The sequence below is a fragment of the Apteryx mantelli genome, chromosome 3, assembly GCF_036417845.1.
Source record: "Apteryx mantelli isolate bAptMan1 chromosome 3, bAptMan1.hap1, whole genome shotgun sequence".
Lineage (NCBI taxonomy): Eukaryota > Metazoa > Chordata > Aves > Apterygiformes > Apterygidae > Apteryx > Apteryx mantelli.
This window is the reverse complement of record NC_089980.1, coordinates 101,094,976-101,113,287: the sequence shown is the minus strand read 5'-3', so window position 1 is coordinate 101,113,287 and position 18,312 is coordinate 101,094,976. Positions and strand designations below refer to the sequence as shown.

Genomic DNA, 18,312 nt, shown 5'->3' with positions numbered 1-18,312 from the left:
CGCCCGTCGCCCCGCCGAAGGGGCTGAGAGGGCCCGAGTGCAAGGTGTGGTGAGCACAAGGAGACTGGAGCCTAGGGAGGGGGGAGGAGAGGTGCTGGACTGAAGCTGAGCCTGGGGAATGGGGAGGAAACGTGCTTGCCTCAATGTTTGTTAACTGTTTGTCTTTGGCATCTCTAAGTACCCAAATCAGTAATTAAAGCTTATGTGAATTGGCAATAAGGTAAATTAAGTGAAATTCTCCCAGGCCTGTTTTGCCCATAGCAGTAACTGGTGGAGCTGGTGCTGGTTCCAGCTGGAGCTGGAACTGGTGCCCACAGCAGCACCTGGGCCTGGCATGACTGTGGTGACTTGAGACTCCGGAAGCAGTCTTGATTTTGGTACCGCATTTTTGTGGTGGTGTGCTGTGGTGGTGTGCTGTGGTGGAAGCGATGCGCCCGTTGTGTATGGGGGGGTAGGTGTGAACAGTGTGTAAACTGCTGTAGACAAGGCATGAAGTTTGTAATAACAGTTCAGATTGTTATGATGTTAGGCCTAAAAATATAGTCCGTAGAGATAAGGGGTGAAGTTTGTAATGGATGCATGTTCAGACTGTTGTAACTTTCTTGGTTCTGTGTTTTACAGGGGCAAGGGGTGAAGTTTGTAATAGATCAGTTCAGTTTGTGACAGTGTTAACCTCTATAGCCTGGTTTGCAGGGACAGGGGATGGAATTTGTGAGGAGTACATTGTCATATTGTAACAGTGTTAATCCCGATAATATGTTTTTCAGGGGTGAGGGGTGGAGCTTTACTGTATGTACATACTGTACAGTAGCACTCCCCATTGTCTGGGAGAAAGGGTGAAGCTTACAATGCATGAATGTTAAGGTTCTAATGATGTTAAAAATAGAGTTTATAATAGATGTATATTCAAACAGTTCTTAAATAAGCGTTTTGCAGAGACAGGGAGTGGAATGTATTGGGCATAAATGTCAGGGCTGGGGCAGCAGGGGGCTGCAGGAGTGCCCTGGATGGGAGGAGGCTATGAGCTATCCTGTGCCTGTTCTAACCGTCTCTGTATCGGATGAAAACAACCCACCGTGCACCAAAGCTTCAACGAGGTGGAGAAGCACGTGGCACCTCTGCTCAAACATTTAAGAAAGGGTGGCAACTACTAGGGGCAGGAGACACAGGAGGGCACACAGGAGGACATACATGAAATTAGACACAAGAGGAGGCACAGAAGGGGCACATGAGAAATGTGAAGAGATGCCTTTGGAGAAACAAAATAGAGGAGGCAAGTAGAAGGAGATGGTGTGGGAGACACAGGTGGAGGTACGCTCTCAGGAGTCCCTCCATGCCAGAGGAGGTATGCCTCTGAGGGGACTGTAGCCCATGAATGAGTAATGCCAAAGCAGGGACACCACCAAAGGGATTGTGGCCTATGGGGGAACCCATGCCGGGGCAGAGAAAATGAATAACAGAAGAGTAACAAGCCAGCAGCAGTGGAAGAAAAGAATAAGAAGCGAAGAGTGGCAAAATAAAGCCATTACATACAACCTCAACTTGTGCCAGCCGTTGCCTCTCCTTAGGAACAAGCATAGTGTGTGGCAAAAACAAGGAGAGCGAAGACAAGGAAGGGGGGAAGAAGGGTGTTGGACTGAAGCTGAGCCTGGGGAAAAGGGAGGAAAGGTGTTTCCCCAAGTGTTTGTTAATTGTTTATATCTTCTTTGTTTCTCAATACTGGAATCGGTAACTAAAGCTTATGTTAATTGGCAATAAACTAAGTGAAATTCCATAAGTCAAGACTGTTTTGCCTGCAACAATGAACATGACCTTTGTAGGTGGGAATGACACTGTATTTTGATGTTTTCAGAAACTGCATCTTGATAAAAACCCACACAAGTGACTAACAGAATAACTACTTTGTTTCTAGTCCGGTCATCCTATTTACAGTAACCAGCTAACAGGTCCTGAAGTAGCTGATCAGAACTTCAAACCTGGCCCTTACACCTGGACTATATTCTTAATCTGTACTTTTTAGATCCAGTTTAATTTGGTTTAAATCAACACATGACACACAACACTTCTAAAATTTGACTTTGTCCGCAAACCTGGCAGCTCTTGCCCAGATGTAGTGATGTGGGTGCTAGGTAAATCATGCTAGGTATATGATCTACAAATCAAACACAAGTCCATCCTTTCCTAGGCCCTTCCCTGCCCCTTCCATGCTCCTGAGAAACAGAGTCATCAGCAGATGCAGAGACACTGCTGCTCGCCTTGAGATCACAGCTGGGAGTGAATTGGCATAAAATGTAATCAGAAGATACTATAACACCAGTTGGCAATAAAAGCTGAGATGAAACATTCCTCCCCCAGACATTCAAACAGTTTACCACTAAGAGCATATGGGACAAACAGGCTGCACACCCCAGCCTATTCACCAGAGAGTAACTGAGAAGTGGAACAGTTATGACATGCAACAGATTCCAGCTGCTACCCTATGCCCTGATGTTTCTGGAGTAGGTGTACGTTTTACAAAATAATATCCTTAGATGCTCTGCAGAGGATAAGGTTGTTTTCCAGAGCAACTACTATCAGTCTCTATACATGCTACTGAAATTGCTGTAATCCACATTTTTCTAAGTTACTGCCTCAGGCTTAGTAAAAACACTTTGGTTATGTCAAATAAGCATGAAAACATTAAACAATCCTGTAAAGAGACAAGATATGTGAGATGTAACAAGCAGAAAAGCAGCAAGGAGGAAGTAATGAGGGACCTTTGAAAACTACAGGACATTTTCTGCCTCTAAAACACATTTCTGAAAACAAAACAAGGAATAAGCATTTCATGCAAAGATGAGAGGACAAGAAATTGTAAGAGAAAAGACACGATGTAGGAAAGAGACAGGAAAAAATACAGCAGGGAAGAAGGAAGGAGGGAACACAGCAAGAATTCAGTTTGCAAGAATCTGTAAAAGGTTTAGATTCCACAGGTAGCATTCATGGTCAGGTTAAAATAGAAACAGATGCAAAATGTATTCTGACCCAATTCATCCACAATAACCAAAATTATGCTAGTTTGCTTTCCAATAGACACAAGCTATGAACTCTGTACAAGGCTTGTAGTGTTACCCATATCCAAGCCACTAGACTGTCTGGATCTTTGCTATGCAGATCTAGAAAATATGGCTGTGAAAAGCATCTGTAAAAATTAGGCCTGTACCTTTTACCAATGGTCAGGTATTAACTCCAGTGGTAACTTTTGAGGTACATGCATGTGTATATGTGGTGGGGGAGAATAAGGAGGGAAACACAGCAACAAGTCCTCATTCAGGGCTGGGTTGGCTGAACTAGCTTCTCTTCCAGTTGTTTCCAGACCAAGAACATGCTGCTTGTTCATAGCCTGTGGAGAGCTAACTGGTTATAGTCTTTTGGGCCCTTCTGCTCATTTCCACTTGCTAAATTGCCACAAAAAGTAGTTATATTATGGCAGGGATTTCCACCTTTGGTAGTTCTGAAAATTCTAGCCTTAAGCCTTGCTGCTTTTCAGATTACTGCCCTGTGTCAGCAAGTGACATAGCTTCAGGAAACATGTTGTGTAGTCATGAGCAGCAGAGGTGTTGTGAACTGGGAGGCTAAGGAGTAAGTGTGATCCACCTGCTAGTTTGGAAAAATCCCTACTTAATCGCTATGCCTTTGAGGCAACATTGCTTAAGGGGGAGGGGCCCCTTAAGAGAAATTCTGGTTTCTTAGTCTTGTTGGTCTGTCAGTGGTACTGCCTCAGCAAGACTCGGACCCTTCGCAAGCTCCTGGCTCAGCCCCATCCCCAGATACTTCTCACTTTCCACAGTACTTTACCCCCAAGTTCACAGCTAGGACTCACAGGCAGAAGCTTCTCATGCAGAGCTCTGCTAAATCCTTACACAAGGACAGGAGACACAAATGATGTGATGGGGCACAATGGGAAACCACGTCTTGTCACCACTCTTCTGAAACATCTTCATCAGATAAATCAATAAATAAATCTTTTCAGGGTTGGGAACTCATATGACTCTCACAGCACAGGAAAAAAAAAAACAGGGCTTGAAAAGTGCAGACATATTCGTGGAGGGCAGAGGCAAGTGTAAATGTACTACAGGTAACAGGTGAGAGGGCAAGAGGCCTGAAGGCAGGAAGTTTTCAACAAGGTGGAAAGAGTGCTTTTCAAACAGCTTTTACCTTTTATTCAAAATTGTTGTTTAAGTATTGTTGTTAATTCAAAAAATTGCCTTGTCCATAGGCTAACACAATCCTCAACTGTATTGTAAGAGGCCAGAATATACTCTTTACTGCAACGCAAGTATTCCCTCATCCACTTTGAGATCAAACACAAGTTGATTTCATAATGCTGGGCTAATACAAAGTGTGGGTTATTACAACAGCTAAACCTATGGCATTGAATACAGGTGATGCTTATTGGCTATCTGTTGAGATGGTATCTATTCTGAGTAATCTGAAAATCAGAAAAATTCATTTCTTTAGTACCCACTCAGCTTTGTTCTTAATTTTCTCAAGAAGCGTCAATCCTTTGCATGGACTTCACTTGCATCTCCTTAACAACATCCAAAAGACGACGACATCAACCAGGCTACAGTTATTTTGACCAAACTAACCATAAATGCTAACAGTTAAAGATAGAAAAAGCTTTGGGAAACCATTACTACAAGGATTGCAGTTAAACTTAAAACATCACAAGTCAATTTGATTGGGAGTTGATCGCTGTGTTTTAAACAAAGGTTTTTCTTTTATTGTTTGTTTTTATGCAAAGGTTGCTAGCAAGTCAGCTATTTAAACTGACAGGCCTCATAATTTCTTACCAAAACAATCTCATAGCTTCTGTTTTACCTGGGGGAGATTTATTTAATCCCAGACATAATAAATTATTACAAGTAAAAGTTGTTATTACTGATTGAGAATTTTGGTAATCCAGGGCACTTTTATTAGCATGGCTTAATTTCTGCTTCTGTAGAGGATTTCACGCAAAAGTGTTAAGATGGTGTCCAATAATTGTTCAGAAACTGGTGGGGTTGAGGATAGCATATGAAGACAATCAGGGCTAAAGAGATCACGCAGTTACTATAAACTATGTAAAATAAAGCAGATACAATCAGGCATTTGCTTCAATCTGCATTACTTTATGTGTACTTGCACATTCATACTGCTATTATATATTTGCACTAAAAGCTAGGTACTTACATTCTATACTTATGCTTCTGATTTCTAGGATTCAGGCACCTGGCCCTCTCTTAGGCACCAGAATTTCCAAATCATAGTCACTCTTTTTTTTTTTAAGAACATAATAGGTTTTAAAAATGGATATGTTTTACATGCTAATACTACTAAGTCTGTGTGAATTGTTATTTTCGTTGAGCCAATATAAAGCTCTAGATGCTTTGAATGGCACTTCAAGTGCCCAGATGCATATTAAAAGCCACTTGCTGAAATAAATTGAAATAATTTCTGATTATGCTTAAAGAAAAGTAATTTCAGAGCTGTGAAATTTGATAGAGTCAAATCTTGTTATTCAACTATGACACATTAGATTCATGTTTTGATGTCTATTAGTTCTTTAATTGTTTCCCCTTCAAGCATTGATTTGTTGAAATTTGATAACTCTCTAGGGTTATTATAAACTACTCTAAAACAATTTGTCCTTAAAAATTTGTTGGTGTTCTTAATAAGCTGCAAGTCTGAATGCTTAGCTGCATTATTCATGAATATCAACTGTTAATAAGAACTTCTCCTGAAAAATACAAGAAGTTCGCTGTAGTAATAGCAGCCTTTAATGCAGAAGCTTTCCTCGTAATAACTGACTTTATACAAAGGTCTCTATTTCATACAGATGCCAGCACTGGCAGAAAGTGCTTCCTTTATTGGAGGATGCTGATTGTGATTTTAGGCTAACTGCTAAGCACTAGGGTATCTGCATGAAAAATGGAAGAAATAGCTTGGAATGGTACCTAGTCCACCTTATCCTGAGGTGGGATTAACTAAATTTGACTTCATCCAGACTGTTCTTAAAGGTTTCAGTGATTAAGACTTCCTAGGGAAGCTATAGCAGTGCTTCTCCATCCTTATCATTATAATGATTTCCCCAGTGTTTAAACTGAGCCCTTCATGCTCCAGCTTAAGCTTTTTCTTCCTTATTCACCATAGACATCAACAATAGATTATGCTTTTCCCCTCTGTGCAGATTTCTCATGCACTGGAAGATTCATTACCATTCTTCTCTTCTTGCAGAGAGACAACTTTAGTCTTTCCTCAGTGGTAAAATTTCCGATGCCAAAAATGCTTCTTGTTAACATATGTGTCCGTCTCAGCCAGAGAAGCTCCATAGGAGAGCTAGTGCAAACAATTTTCATAAGTATGATTTTACTGCAGAGAAATAGCAGGAGGTGCTCCAAAAGCCCAGTGACCTCTGAACACAACACACACCTGTGCACAAGCAACTAATACATGACTCCATACATTTATGTAAAATCATACATATAGGAACAAAAACAAAAGCCACATTTCAGTATGAGAGCTTACTTGAGAAAACAGTGACTAGAGAAAAAGTAGACATAATGAGCTGAACATAAGCTCTCAGTATGCAACTAGATTTAAGGGTTACTGGGATTCTTCTACACGTCAGAAAGTTAACTTAGAACACTAGGGAAATATTACATACTTCAGCATTTGGTTCTATTGTGACTGCTAAATTAGCCCATGGTAATCCAGTATTCACATTTCAAAGTCAAATTTAAAAAAAGTGGAGGTTTCAAATAAAAGCTATAGAATTACTAGATGGGGAAATGGCCCTACAGTAAAGCATGGAAGGAATTCAGCATGTTTAGTTTAGAAGGTTACTCAATTACCTTCTTTGATTCTAAATAAATAAAATAAAAAGACTGCAGACAAAGCAATATTGAGACCCAATGGTTGGAGGCTGCAGCTAAGCAAATAAAATTCAAAGTCAGTTCAACCCACTACTGTAGGAGACTAGACTGTTCAGAGTATTTCACTGGACCTATAGATCTATCAGTTGACTTTTGGATGATAGATTGTGCACATTAAGTGTCAAGGAGCTGAACTTACATCAAAACTTTATTAGGTTAATACAAATAAATTTCAGACTTGCTGACTCTGGGAATCCTCCATTCACTGGGCTGTTGCTGGTCTATAATTTTTTGATACAGCATTTTGCTTTTTTAAGAGCAGCAAAGGAAAGGAACAATACGAAGTTTTACTTTGGAAGAACCACTCACATTTTCAAATTAAGCAGCTCAATTGCCTTCTTTTTCATCACAAGAAACGTGGGACATGAGTTAGTCCATCTGGTTCATACGCAAACGTACCTAACAGGTAGAAAGTAATTAAAAAAGGGATGAGAGGAAACAAAAGCATTATATGACTTGACTCTAGCTTCCAAAGCACAGAGCTCAAACATGAGCATTGCTGACAACGAATAAAAGGTTGGTTGAAGCCCTTTTTATTCTTTTGTTGCAGTCCTCTGTGCTTCTCAAGACAGAACAACATGACATACCTCAGAGAGCAGCGTTTCTGACCTGGAGTAGCACATAGCACATGAGAAGGCGCCTTCCTATATCATAGCGGTACAGACCCACAAGAAAAGAGAACTTGGCAGAAACTTTTGCCTGAAGTAGCCATTTCTCCATGCACTATGGCCAGACTCCGTTGGAGACAGAAATGTACTGTTCCCATGCATGCTTCTCCAACATCATATCAAAAACCTGGATCTGTTTTTTCCAAAATTACGTCAGTTTGTACAAGAGTCAGGATGCAGGAATCTGGCTTGGTACTGAAGATTTTCTACTAAAAATAACTGAAAGATTGTTTTATTTTCCTGGGCTGGCAGAGTTTCTCTATTGATTCACCTGAGACTTAACTGTCTCAGACTCTCCTAATTTGATTTCAGAAATGTTTAATTAAGCTGCTTGCCAAAGAGAGAAACAGGCTTGAGAAATTAAAATAATGTCACTAACTGCTGGAAACTTACTTGTGAGATAAACACAATGAAGTGTTTCAGGAAAAGGGCTACAAAGATGATGAGGGGACTGGAGCATCTCTCTTATGAGGAAAGGCTGAGAGAGCTGGGCCTGTTTAACCTGGATAAGAGAAGGCTGAGAGGAGATCTTATCAACGTGTACAAGTATCTGAAGGGAGGGTGACAAGAGGATGGGACCAGACTCTTTTCAGTGGTGCCGAGCGACAGGACACGAGGCAACGGGCACAAACAAACACAGACGCTTCCATCTGAACATGAGGAAAAACTTTTTCACTGTGAGGGTGACAGAGCACTGGAACAGGTTGCCCAGAGAGGTTGTGGAGTCTCCTTCTCTGGAGATATTCAAAACGCGCCTGGATGCAATCCTGCGCAATGTGCTCTAGGTGACCCTGCTTGAGCAGGGGGTTGGACTGGATGATCTCTAGAGGTCCCTTCCAACCTCAGCCATTCTGTGATTCTGTGAAAGGGGCATCCCAATTGGGTGTACTCCTGAAATGGTTTTGACTGTCCAATGTACAGGCTAACAATTAGCAAAATATCGTGGGAACAGAAAACTATTTCCAGAGATCTGTCTGCATATAGTTCACACAGACTTCTGTATAGTGCATACAGACTTCTGCAGAAACTCAGACTAGATAGTAAACTTTAATCAAATTTCTCAACTGTATTTAAAAACTGAATATGGGCCAAAAAAAGAGAACTGCTTGCATCCAGAACTAATGAAAAGATTAGAAAATTTCAGCGTGACTGGTTTCATGATGAATCACAGCTAGAAACAGGTCTAGATAAAATATTACCAAAGTCTCAGAAACAGACATGAAATTAGAAGTTATGAATATTACAAAGCAATATATAAATAAAATAAACCAATGAGAACCTGGTAGTATATCAAATTCCTGATTCCAAGGAGATGAACTTTAAAGGGAAAACTTTTAGTAAGTCTTCCTTAAATAACGACAGACCATACGAAATTAGAATACGAAGGGTTAAAATGGGTGGGGGCAAATACAAGTGGAACAAGGAGCAGCATTTAGAAAATATTGCTACCTAATACCAGAACATTTACATAAATCAGCAGATAGCAGGGAGGGGGAGGAGGTATCCTAGGAATTCTTCAAAAACCAATTTAAATCCACAAAGATGACATGCATGGAACATATCTTTTTGAACAATGTAATCAAGAAGTTGAAGAAACCATACAATAATATTTTGCCAAGCTATGAAAAAATGGCTGACTCATGTGATTATCCAGTTTTCAAAGACTAACAGATTGTGTTAATAACAGAAATGAAAAATGCGATAGCTAAAATGAAAGCACAGAAGGTTCATGCAAACTCTACCAAACATTAGAGACTCAAGCAAACCTAATGAACAAGCTTATATCCAAACATAAGTCACAAATCAAACAGAGACAATACACTGAGAAAAAGAGGCAAGCAAATGATACGGAAATAAACCTACATTCACCCAAAAGCAAACATACAAGATAAAAAGAAAATAAAAGGGGAAAACCAATGATGCTGTGTGGAAAACTTAATGGAGAATCATTATGTTAAAGGTTTCAGAAGAAAAAAAAAAAAATCACCAGGCAGTAACTTAGCAATTTATCACATATGACATTAATGAAATGCAAAAATAAAAATAAAGGTTTGCCAGCCCCAGATACAAGACAAGATAGCAGCAAATTAACTGGAAATCAGAAGCCATTGAGAAAAAAAATGGAACATTCGTGCCATGCTAAAAGCTGTGTGAAATAGTCTGGCTAAAATTGTACAGTAACATGATAATGGGATTTTTATTACAAACAACAATTATATACATGAAAAAGCATAAAGATTGAAACTTCACATAGAGTGGAGAATTTACAACTTCCAGCTAAACAAAGTGCATATATTAACTTACTTAGGCTGTTCTTAATACAAACAACAAGTAAATGTAAAATTGAGTAAAAGCACAATGGTTTCAAGTCAGTCACAAGTTTGTGAGACATTTGTTGTTCATTCACCCTGAAGTAAAAACACTACCACAGATAACCATCTTTAACGTTATCAATGCAATAATTATTAGGCTTTTTAAACCACCTCTGACATTTCTTCAAAGGCCTCCATGTATGTTCACCACCTGCGACAACAAGCACTGTAAAAGCTTACTCTATATTTACCTCAGCACATTGTAACTTCTGTACTGAAAGGAGCTAGGAGCCAGCTATCACATCCTGAAATACAAAGTGGTGAATGAAAAAGCATTATATGGCACGAGATCAGCCAGGCAGAGAAGTACCACTACAGCAAAAGTGAGCTGGCAGATTGCACATGATCTTTATCAACAGATGATCAAGAAACACTTGCAATAAATGTCTGCATGAGAAAAGTTTGACCAGAATTTGTAAGAGTAGGAAAAAACTAGTAGAAAGGGAGCATAAGCCAATGGAGAGAGGTTTTTTTCATTTGGTTGATTAGTGGGATTTTTTTGTTTGTTTGTTTGTTTTAACAGAAATGCCACAATGAAAACCAATACTTAAGTAAAGGGATTGAGTTACCTAGCTAGCTGCTGAGACAGAGTAGCCTTGCAATATGAAGATATATTAAGTGAACAAGAACATTAAACTCTCAATCAAATAGAAAGCACCAGCCATCACACTTAATTTGAGAATTTTAAGGAAGGTGCTAGAAGGAAACAGAAAAATGAAGTAGAGATATCGAAGTGCTGACCCACAGGAGGCAGGAAGTTTTTTCTGTTCCTAGGAAGGTAAGAACTGTAGAGACAAGTTGAGCTACTTGGAAGCATTATGCAAAAGGTAGAGTGGATCACTGAGAATAAAAACATTGTCAAAAGCCAGAGCCGCTGTGAGAGAGAAGCCTGTTCCTAAAAACCCTGAATTGCCAAATTCAGCCAAGGACAATGAAGTAAGTGGTTATGATACTTGCAGAAGAAGTCAAGCTTAGTGGCAAAGAAATAATGACAATACCTAGCATCTGCAGCAGGTCGTGGAACAAAAGCAGAAACAGCATTTTACTGGAAATCTACACAGACCTACCTCTGCATAATATAGAACAATATTCAAAATTGTGGAAGTTGGATTATTCATGCCCTCAAAGAAGCCTTTACAGAAAGAGAAACACAGCATTTCAGCAGAACAGCATTGCAAACTGACCAGTTGACTTGTAGCGAGTTTGTGGAAACACATGCATATCCATTTACCACCATATCACAGTCGCATAAAGAGGAAAGCCAAATCTTCTGTTAAAATCCCAAAGGATGCTTTTTTTTTTTTTTTTTTTAATAAAGTTGAAGGGAAGAAAAAGTACATTTTTGAATTGAGAAACTCTCCTGCAGCAAGATTACCAAAAACTCTTTCAAGGTGTGGTATCAAGGCAAAAGCATACTGTGAAGCTTGCTAGCCCCAGCATTTCTAGCAACAGAAACAACAGCAGAACTGATCAGTAAGAAGAAAGATGTTTGCAAAGGTCATGATCTACAGTGACCTACAAGTCAAAGCCTCCTAGAACTGCAAACAAGACTTTGTCAGGATCAACCTTTTTCCTTAGGACAAATCACTACAGATATGGAAGAGCTAATTTTAGTTTCTCTTTAATGCAGGACTGAGCACTTCAGTGAAATACAGTTAGTTTGGAAAGGAGATGGTTGTGCTTCTTTAAGGATAGGGACAATTTTGTATCAACAAATATATAGTAAACTAATCTACTGATGTTGCTTATATTTAAATTTGCTGTCTCAAAACAAACATGACAGAGGGAGAAGTTACACAATCTCCCCCTACTAGGTGCTATGATCTTACACAAAGAAACTGGAAAATACCTTTTGGAAGCTTTACTTGGTGAGGACCGAGCATGTGCAAGAAGAAACAGGACTTGCACGCTGCGCTTCTTTGGCTCACTCATTTGTCTCACACCCAGAACAAGAGGAAACTGGAACAGTCTGTGGGATAAGTTGTCTGCTCAAAATACTCCTAGTCACAAGAGACCAGATCAATTTTGTCTGGAATTTACTATGGTCATTTAGAAGCATTTTATATCATGGGTGTTAGTGAGTGAAGGTACACCCAAGAAGGGAATCAATTCCTGATCTTCAGCCTGTTCTTTGTCCTCCTCTTTTATTCTTAGCGGCCTATACCTGCATACCACTGTCTGGGGATTAGTGTTACCTCCATGTCAAGGAATCAAGATCAGGCATTAAAAAAAATGGGATAAAACTTTCCTCTTTGAGTTCCTTGGTTTTTAACTCATTCTAGTTAAACATTCCTAAGACTTACATAAAGTGGATGCACTTACAGAGCTTAAGTCAGCATAAAATAGCTTAACGAGAAAATAATTCTAAATTTCTCCTTTCCATTCAAGCAAACTTTTAGTGAACTGTTGATGCTATGTAATTTACATTTATTATCAAAACATCAGACAACTTTAACCCATGCCCTTGGTAATGTAATTATTATTGCAAGGCAGAATTTTAGTCAGTCTTACATAATGCATTAAAATACATGCAATTTGTTTTTTTCCCCTCTCTCAGCCTGATCCAAAATTTATTAAATTAATAGAAGAATGCCAGGAATGCTGTAAAGGCATGCATATGTGCTTAAGGAAAACACAAAACACCTTTGTGCTTAATAAATGAAAAAAACAGTAAAGACAAGACTGTATCTGATGTACCAGCTATTGTTCCTGGCACTGTGTCACCAGATGGCAAGACCACAGTTCTCATAACGAAGTGCTGTGAACAATGACATTTAGCAGAAGTGGTAAGGTCCCCTTCAGAACAAACCTCTAGCATTAACTTAGACAGAAAATAGTCCTAGAAGAACAGCCATAATGCGAGATGGTAACAGCTGATGAATCATTATAACTGGAGAGAACCAAGCAGGAGCAAGTAGCCTGTATTCCCAGTCTCTTCAATGAGTACACAGTGATCTAGACAGACTGCAAAGCAGATGTAGCTGCTGTGCTGGAGGCAAAGGGCACCTGGCATTTCATCAGGTTTTCTCCCACAGAGCAGCATAACATATAGAACATACAGCTATTTTTCTTGCAGTCAGGCTTTCCTGGCTGAAAAATGGGTATGACATTCCTGCAGAATTACCAGATGGTGAAATGACTAGATGAGGAAGGGAAGACTCATTCTATCTTAATGTTACTTCAATCCAAAGGGACATGGACTGAAACGGTTTACCATAACTAGAAATTAGTTAAAAAGTATTTGTTGAGAATCCAGTTTCAAGTGTTACATTCCTCATATCTTCCTATAATAAATTTTCAAGGAATAGGAAGGAAAAAAGTGACAAGACATCATTAAATATTGACAACCATAAAATAAGCTTCTGGGTCAATTTTTCCTGCTTACTTTCTTATCTGAGAATGTTTCATGTAAAAGATGATCTTTTTATTGGAAGAAATTCTGGATTGAGAGGAGAGGTAGCTGACCCTTGGCTTGCCCCCAGCTGTACATTATTACTTCAGAGCAGATGCTGTGGATCTGTTTAAATTTGCTCTTACATAAACTTACTTTTTTTAGTTGGCTTATTTTTTTGTTCCATATGTAATATCTCTTATGAAAATGAAATAAGAAAAAATATAGCAAGACTTTTAACGATTTTATTCTGTTACCTGAAAAGTTTCTGCAAGATTTGGAAGAATGGATCTGTAACATTTTAAAAACTATGCATTTCAAAGTAATACTATAGACCAATAAAGAGCTCATTTAAATCAAACCAAGGAGGACAGTGTGATCATCTGTTCTGAACTATTACTTAAGTTAGACCACATGACCTTCCTGGACCAAATTTACCCTTGAATTCCCTAACTGCAGTTGAACAAGAACACTATTTTCCCACTTCAAATTCCTGCTATATTAGATTCCTGGTTGTACAGAGGCATCTCATTTTGACTGGAAATTTTGTTCTGTATCCAAAAAGCTTCCTCATAAAAGAGCCACCCAAAGATGATGCATTTGATGGTTTTCCTGTGAAAACATTAACCAAGAAGTTCTCTGTCTTCATCAACATTCAAGATCAAGACATCTAAATTCAGGTACCTTCATGTGTGAAGTGTCTAGGGCCCAAGTGGAGTCAGCAGAGATGCAGGCAAGGCAGGCAAAAGAGCGTAGAGAGATTTCACCAAGCAGTCATCAAGAGTCTGCTCCAGGACCTTTGAGCTCTGTTGATTGCATTGACCACAACAGCTACAGCAGGAGCGTGGTCACCCAGTGCATATGCAGAGGCCTTATTTCAGGTGTCAGTCTCTACTTGAACTCTACATACAGTGCATTGAAATAGAAAACTAGTAGTGTTTTCATTCCTTGAATTACATGAAATGTGCTTTAAGCGACACCTTGATAAATATATTCTTCAAGGCTGACCCCCATGGAGCTTCAGCTTGTCAAAATTAAATTATTAGTTCCTGCTAAATCCTTACCTGAAGCCCCTGCAAGAGTTATATAAAATGAGAGAAGAAATTGAATGAAATGATGCAAGGAAAAACAACTTGATAATTCGAATAACGTTCTCAAAAGCAAAATCACTATCACAAGTAGTAGTTGTCTGGCTACAGAACGACGGGCCGTGCTAAAGAAATAGCATGTACACACTAAAAAGCACGGAAAGGAGCCTTTGCTGTACAAATGAAGATAACTCACCTGAGTAGCTTCATCTTCATATCTAGGAGTTTTGTTACTTCACACCCTAGCTCCCTTCCTTCAGACAAGGCCTTTGAGGCTTACTATGCTGGGACATTAGTGCAACATTAGCCCTTGCAGATATCTGAAAGCTGCCTATGTGCACAGGCACATTTCTCTATACCATTAAAACCAGCAGACACCAACCTACCACTGATCTAAGCAAAACTCAACACATTGCACAGGATGAACAGTGATCTGCTATTAAACAGGCATAAATAGATTTTTTTTAAGTTTTAAAAATCTTAAACTGTAAATATTTTTCTGGAGGACATTAGGTAAAATATCACTCATACCCACCATGGACATTCTGGAGTGAGGCCAGCAAAGGGCCACAAAGACGATTAAGAGCTTGGAGCATCTGACAGACAAGGAGAGACAGAGAGCTGGGAATGCTTAGCCTGGATATGAGAATGCTCAGGGGGGATCTTATCAGTGTTTATAAATAACTTGTGGAAGGGGGGGCATATAAAGAAAACGGGACAGACTCTTCTCAGAGGTATACAGTGAACGGACAAGAGGCAACTGGCACAAGTGAAATACAAGAAACTCCATGTAAAATAAGAAACACCACCACCCTCCCTGCAGTGAGGGTGATTGAGCACTGGAACAGGTTGCCCAGAGATGTTGCGGAGTCTCCATTCTTGGAGATACTCAAAGCTTGCCTGGACACAGTCCTGGGCAATGTGCTCTAGGTGACCCTGCTTGAGCAGGGGAGTTAGACTAGATGATCTCCAGAGATGCCTTCCTACCTCAATGATGCTGCGATTCTACAATATCTGTACAAAAAATATAAACTAATCTCACATTTGTGCTGCAAAATGACACCATTTTAGATCAAAGTAAAGCAGGCAATTGAACAAGTTTTAGATTTAAGAATCCTACCATTGTTATAGTAAGACAATATCTGTTGATGCAACTGTTCTTTTTGATGGGTTTTATTTGGATTTTCATGTGTGATTTTCATGTGGATTTTCATTTTTTCAACTGTCCCCAGAGTATATCAAGTGAGTTAGAGATTTTTGTTTCTATTTCCATTATAATTTGAAAATTTTGAATTAAGCTTCAAAAGTTCTAAACTCTGCTAACTTTCAAGTTTTAAAGAAGTTAAAAACGCAGTCTCTAATTTAAACAGCTTTATGACATATTTTAGCCTTAAATTTAAGCTGCTTCAACACAATAGTTTGAAATGTTTTCAGTTTCTGAATGGTGGTACACTTATAATTGCTCTTTTTTTAATGTGTATATTAAGTATAACCAGTGACTACGCATAAACAAACTGCTGCAATAAACCCGGAGCTTAAAAGCAGTCAAGCTCCTCCGCAGTGTGGAAGCATGAGTCCTCATATAATAACAGGTGAATGAAATTTTAAACAGCATACTAAAAGCAAATTAAAAAAAAAAATTTTAAATGCACACTAGCAACATTAAAATAATTGTATATTTGAGAACAGACTAGGATAACAACATGAAAAAGCCCACTGCTTTTAAAGCTATTTCTCACTGTACGCAAGCTTTCCTTTAATTCAAAAGGAGAGTTTCAGAAGGCCCTAAGGCCCTACACTGGATCAAGTAAAGCACCTAATGCAAATATTCTCATCAGTATATTGAATGAATCACCAGTAGAATTTAAAATAGAATTAAAATCTACATAAGTAATCTTCCCTTGTATGCGTAGTTTCACAATACCTACAGTTCATGTTTTATACATAGAAGAAATACTTTTAGATTACTCTAGTTACCTGAAGTGTTGATTATATGTAAACAGCATATAAAAGTATACTAACTTTGTGTAAATCAAGATTTTATGGTTTATTGCATTTGTTTACAATTGGGGGGTGGGGGGTTGGTGTAGCTTAACCTGAAACCATTAGACATAACTACATAGCTTTTTCCAAAATTCAGATCTTTTATCGCACAGTGATCAATTCCATCCATTCATCTTCTGTAGCTCTCTCAATTCCAGTTTTTCAGTTTGTAAGTACCAACACTACTGAAAAAGTTCAAGTTCAAACACACCTACACAAGCAGACAAACTAGACAGAATACTGTAGATAAGGCTACTCATTTTTTATAAATTTGTTGAAAGAAACCAGGCACAGAGGACTTTGGAACACACAATACTGAAAGCCACCTATGATAATCTTTGCAGGTTAGGTGTTTGCAGACTCCACAATTAAGCATTCATCCCTATAGCTTTAACAATGAACATAGAGATTTTATATTTCCTCAGCACTTCAAGTAAATTGTACCTTAAACACAGTGGTTCTAAAACTGTACCATATTTACCAGAATAAGTCTATAGATGAGCTAACTAAGTGCCACCATATCATATTCAACTGTGTGCTTTACTTCACAACAGAGCTGGCTGCTCAAAGGCCAGTCTCACAACAGTGAAAAAACATGCACAACTGAACTGAGAACAGGCAACAGCAGGGCACTTAGGTACAGCATAGAGGTTCACCATGGAGCATGACAGTCAAAAGTACTGGTCACAACAATCAGAGAACCAGTACTCACACACAAGTTAAGGAAAACTGCATTATCAGACTGTACTTTTACATGAAGTCTAAGCGCAAAGTTTTGGGGATATTCCCAGTTTGCCAGTAAATTCTGAAGAACATAACCTTTAAAGATGCATAATTCTGCACATTCAATTTCACATTAAATCACAAAATAAGCATGTGCTTTTCAACCACCTGTGAATTTAACAGAAAAAAGAAAACTCTTATTTAAAACTTAAGATAAGCAAATGCATTTCCAATCTACAACTTCATGTAACATTACTAATAATAGGGCTTGCTAAAGAAATTTTCTCAAAACATACATACAATATATACTGCAGGTAATGGGCACAGTGAACAAATTTCCATTCCCTCTACCAAATGCCTATAGATTATGCGCAGCTTTTTAATGCTGATGGTAAATTTACAAGATTCCTGCTCTTCCAGTCCAGTTCTGCCTGTATCAAGAAATAAACCTTCAGAAGTGCACATATAATATGGACTGTGAACAGTGAAAATTAGTGCTTGTTCCACATAGGTGTTGCTATAGGTCCCTGTGAAGCCCTTTCAACAGTCACAAACTCATCAGGGTTGTCAAAAGCTTCATAGTGGATTAATAAATCTTGAATAGCACACTCCTCAATCTGGAAAGAGGATAGAAAAAAAAAGCATATTTCAGTGCCAGAGCTACACTTACACCAATAACACAATTATGAACAGGCTTTAGTGGCCCTGAATGTATCTGCTACAGACTGCCTGATCAGGAAGAAGTAGATGAGGCCTTCTTCAGACAACTGGAAGCAGCCTCATGTTCTCAGGCCCTTGTACCATCTCAGGATGGTACAAGTCTCATGGGGGACTTGTACCATCCCGGAATCTGGTGGAAGGGCAATACAGTATGGCACAAGCAATCCAAGAGCTTTCTAGAATGCATTGATGATAACTTCCTAACACAGGTGATCAAGGAGCTGATGAGGGGAGATGATCTGATGGACTCAATACTCACAAACACGGAAGAACTGGTTGGGAATGCGAAGGTCAGGGGCAGCATTGGCCACCCATAAGATGGTGGAATTCTGGATCCCAAGAGAAGGGAAG

The 18,312-nt window shown here is 39.0% G+C and overlaps 1 protein-coding gene across 6 annotated transcripts in view; it reads right to left on the bottom strand.

Moving 5' to 3' along the window:
- Window positions 1–9,802: 9,802 nt before the first annotated feature.
- Window positions 9,803–18,312, bottom strand: part of IBTK (inhibitor of Bruton tyrosine kinase) — a 68,937-nt gene continuing 60,427 nt past the window's right edge. For all 6 annotated transcript variants that reach the window (XM_067294059.1, XM_013948968.2, XM_067294061.1 and 3 more), the window contains one exon: window positions 9,803–17,858. In XM_067294059.1, coding sequence (XP_067150160.1) covers window positions 17,733–17,858 — 126 coding nt within the window. In that variant the 3' untranslated portion in view covers window positions 9,803–17,732. The remainder of the gene's footprint in view (window positions 17,859–18,312) is intronic.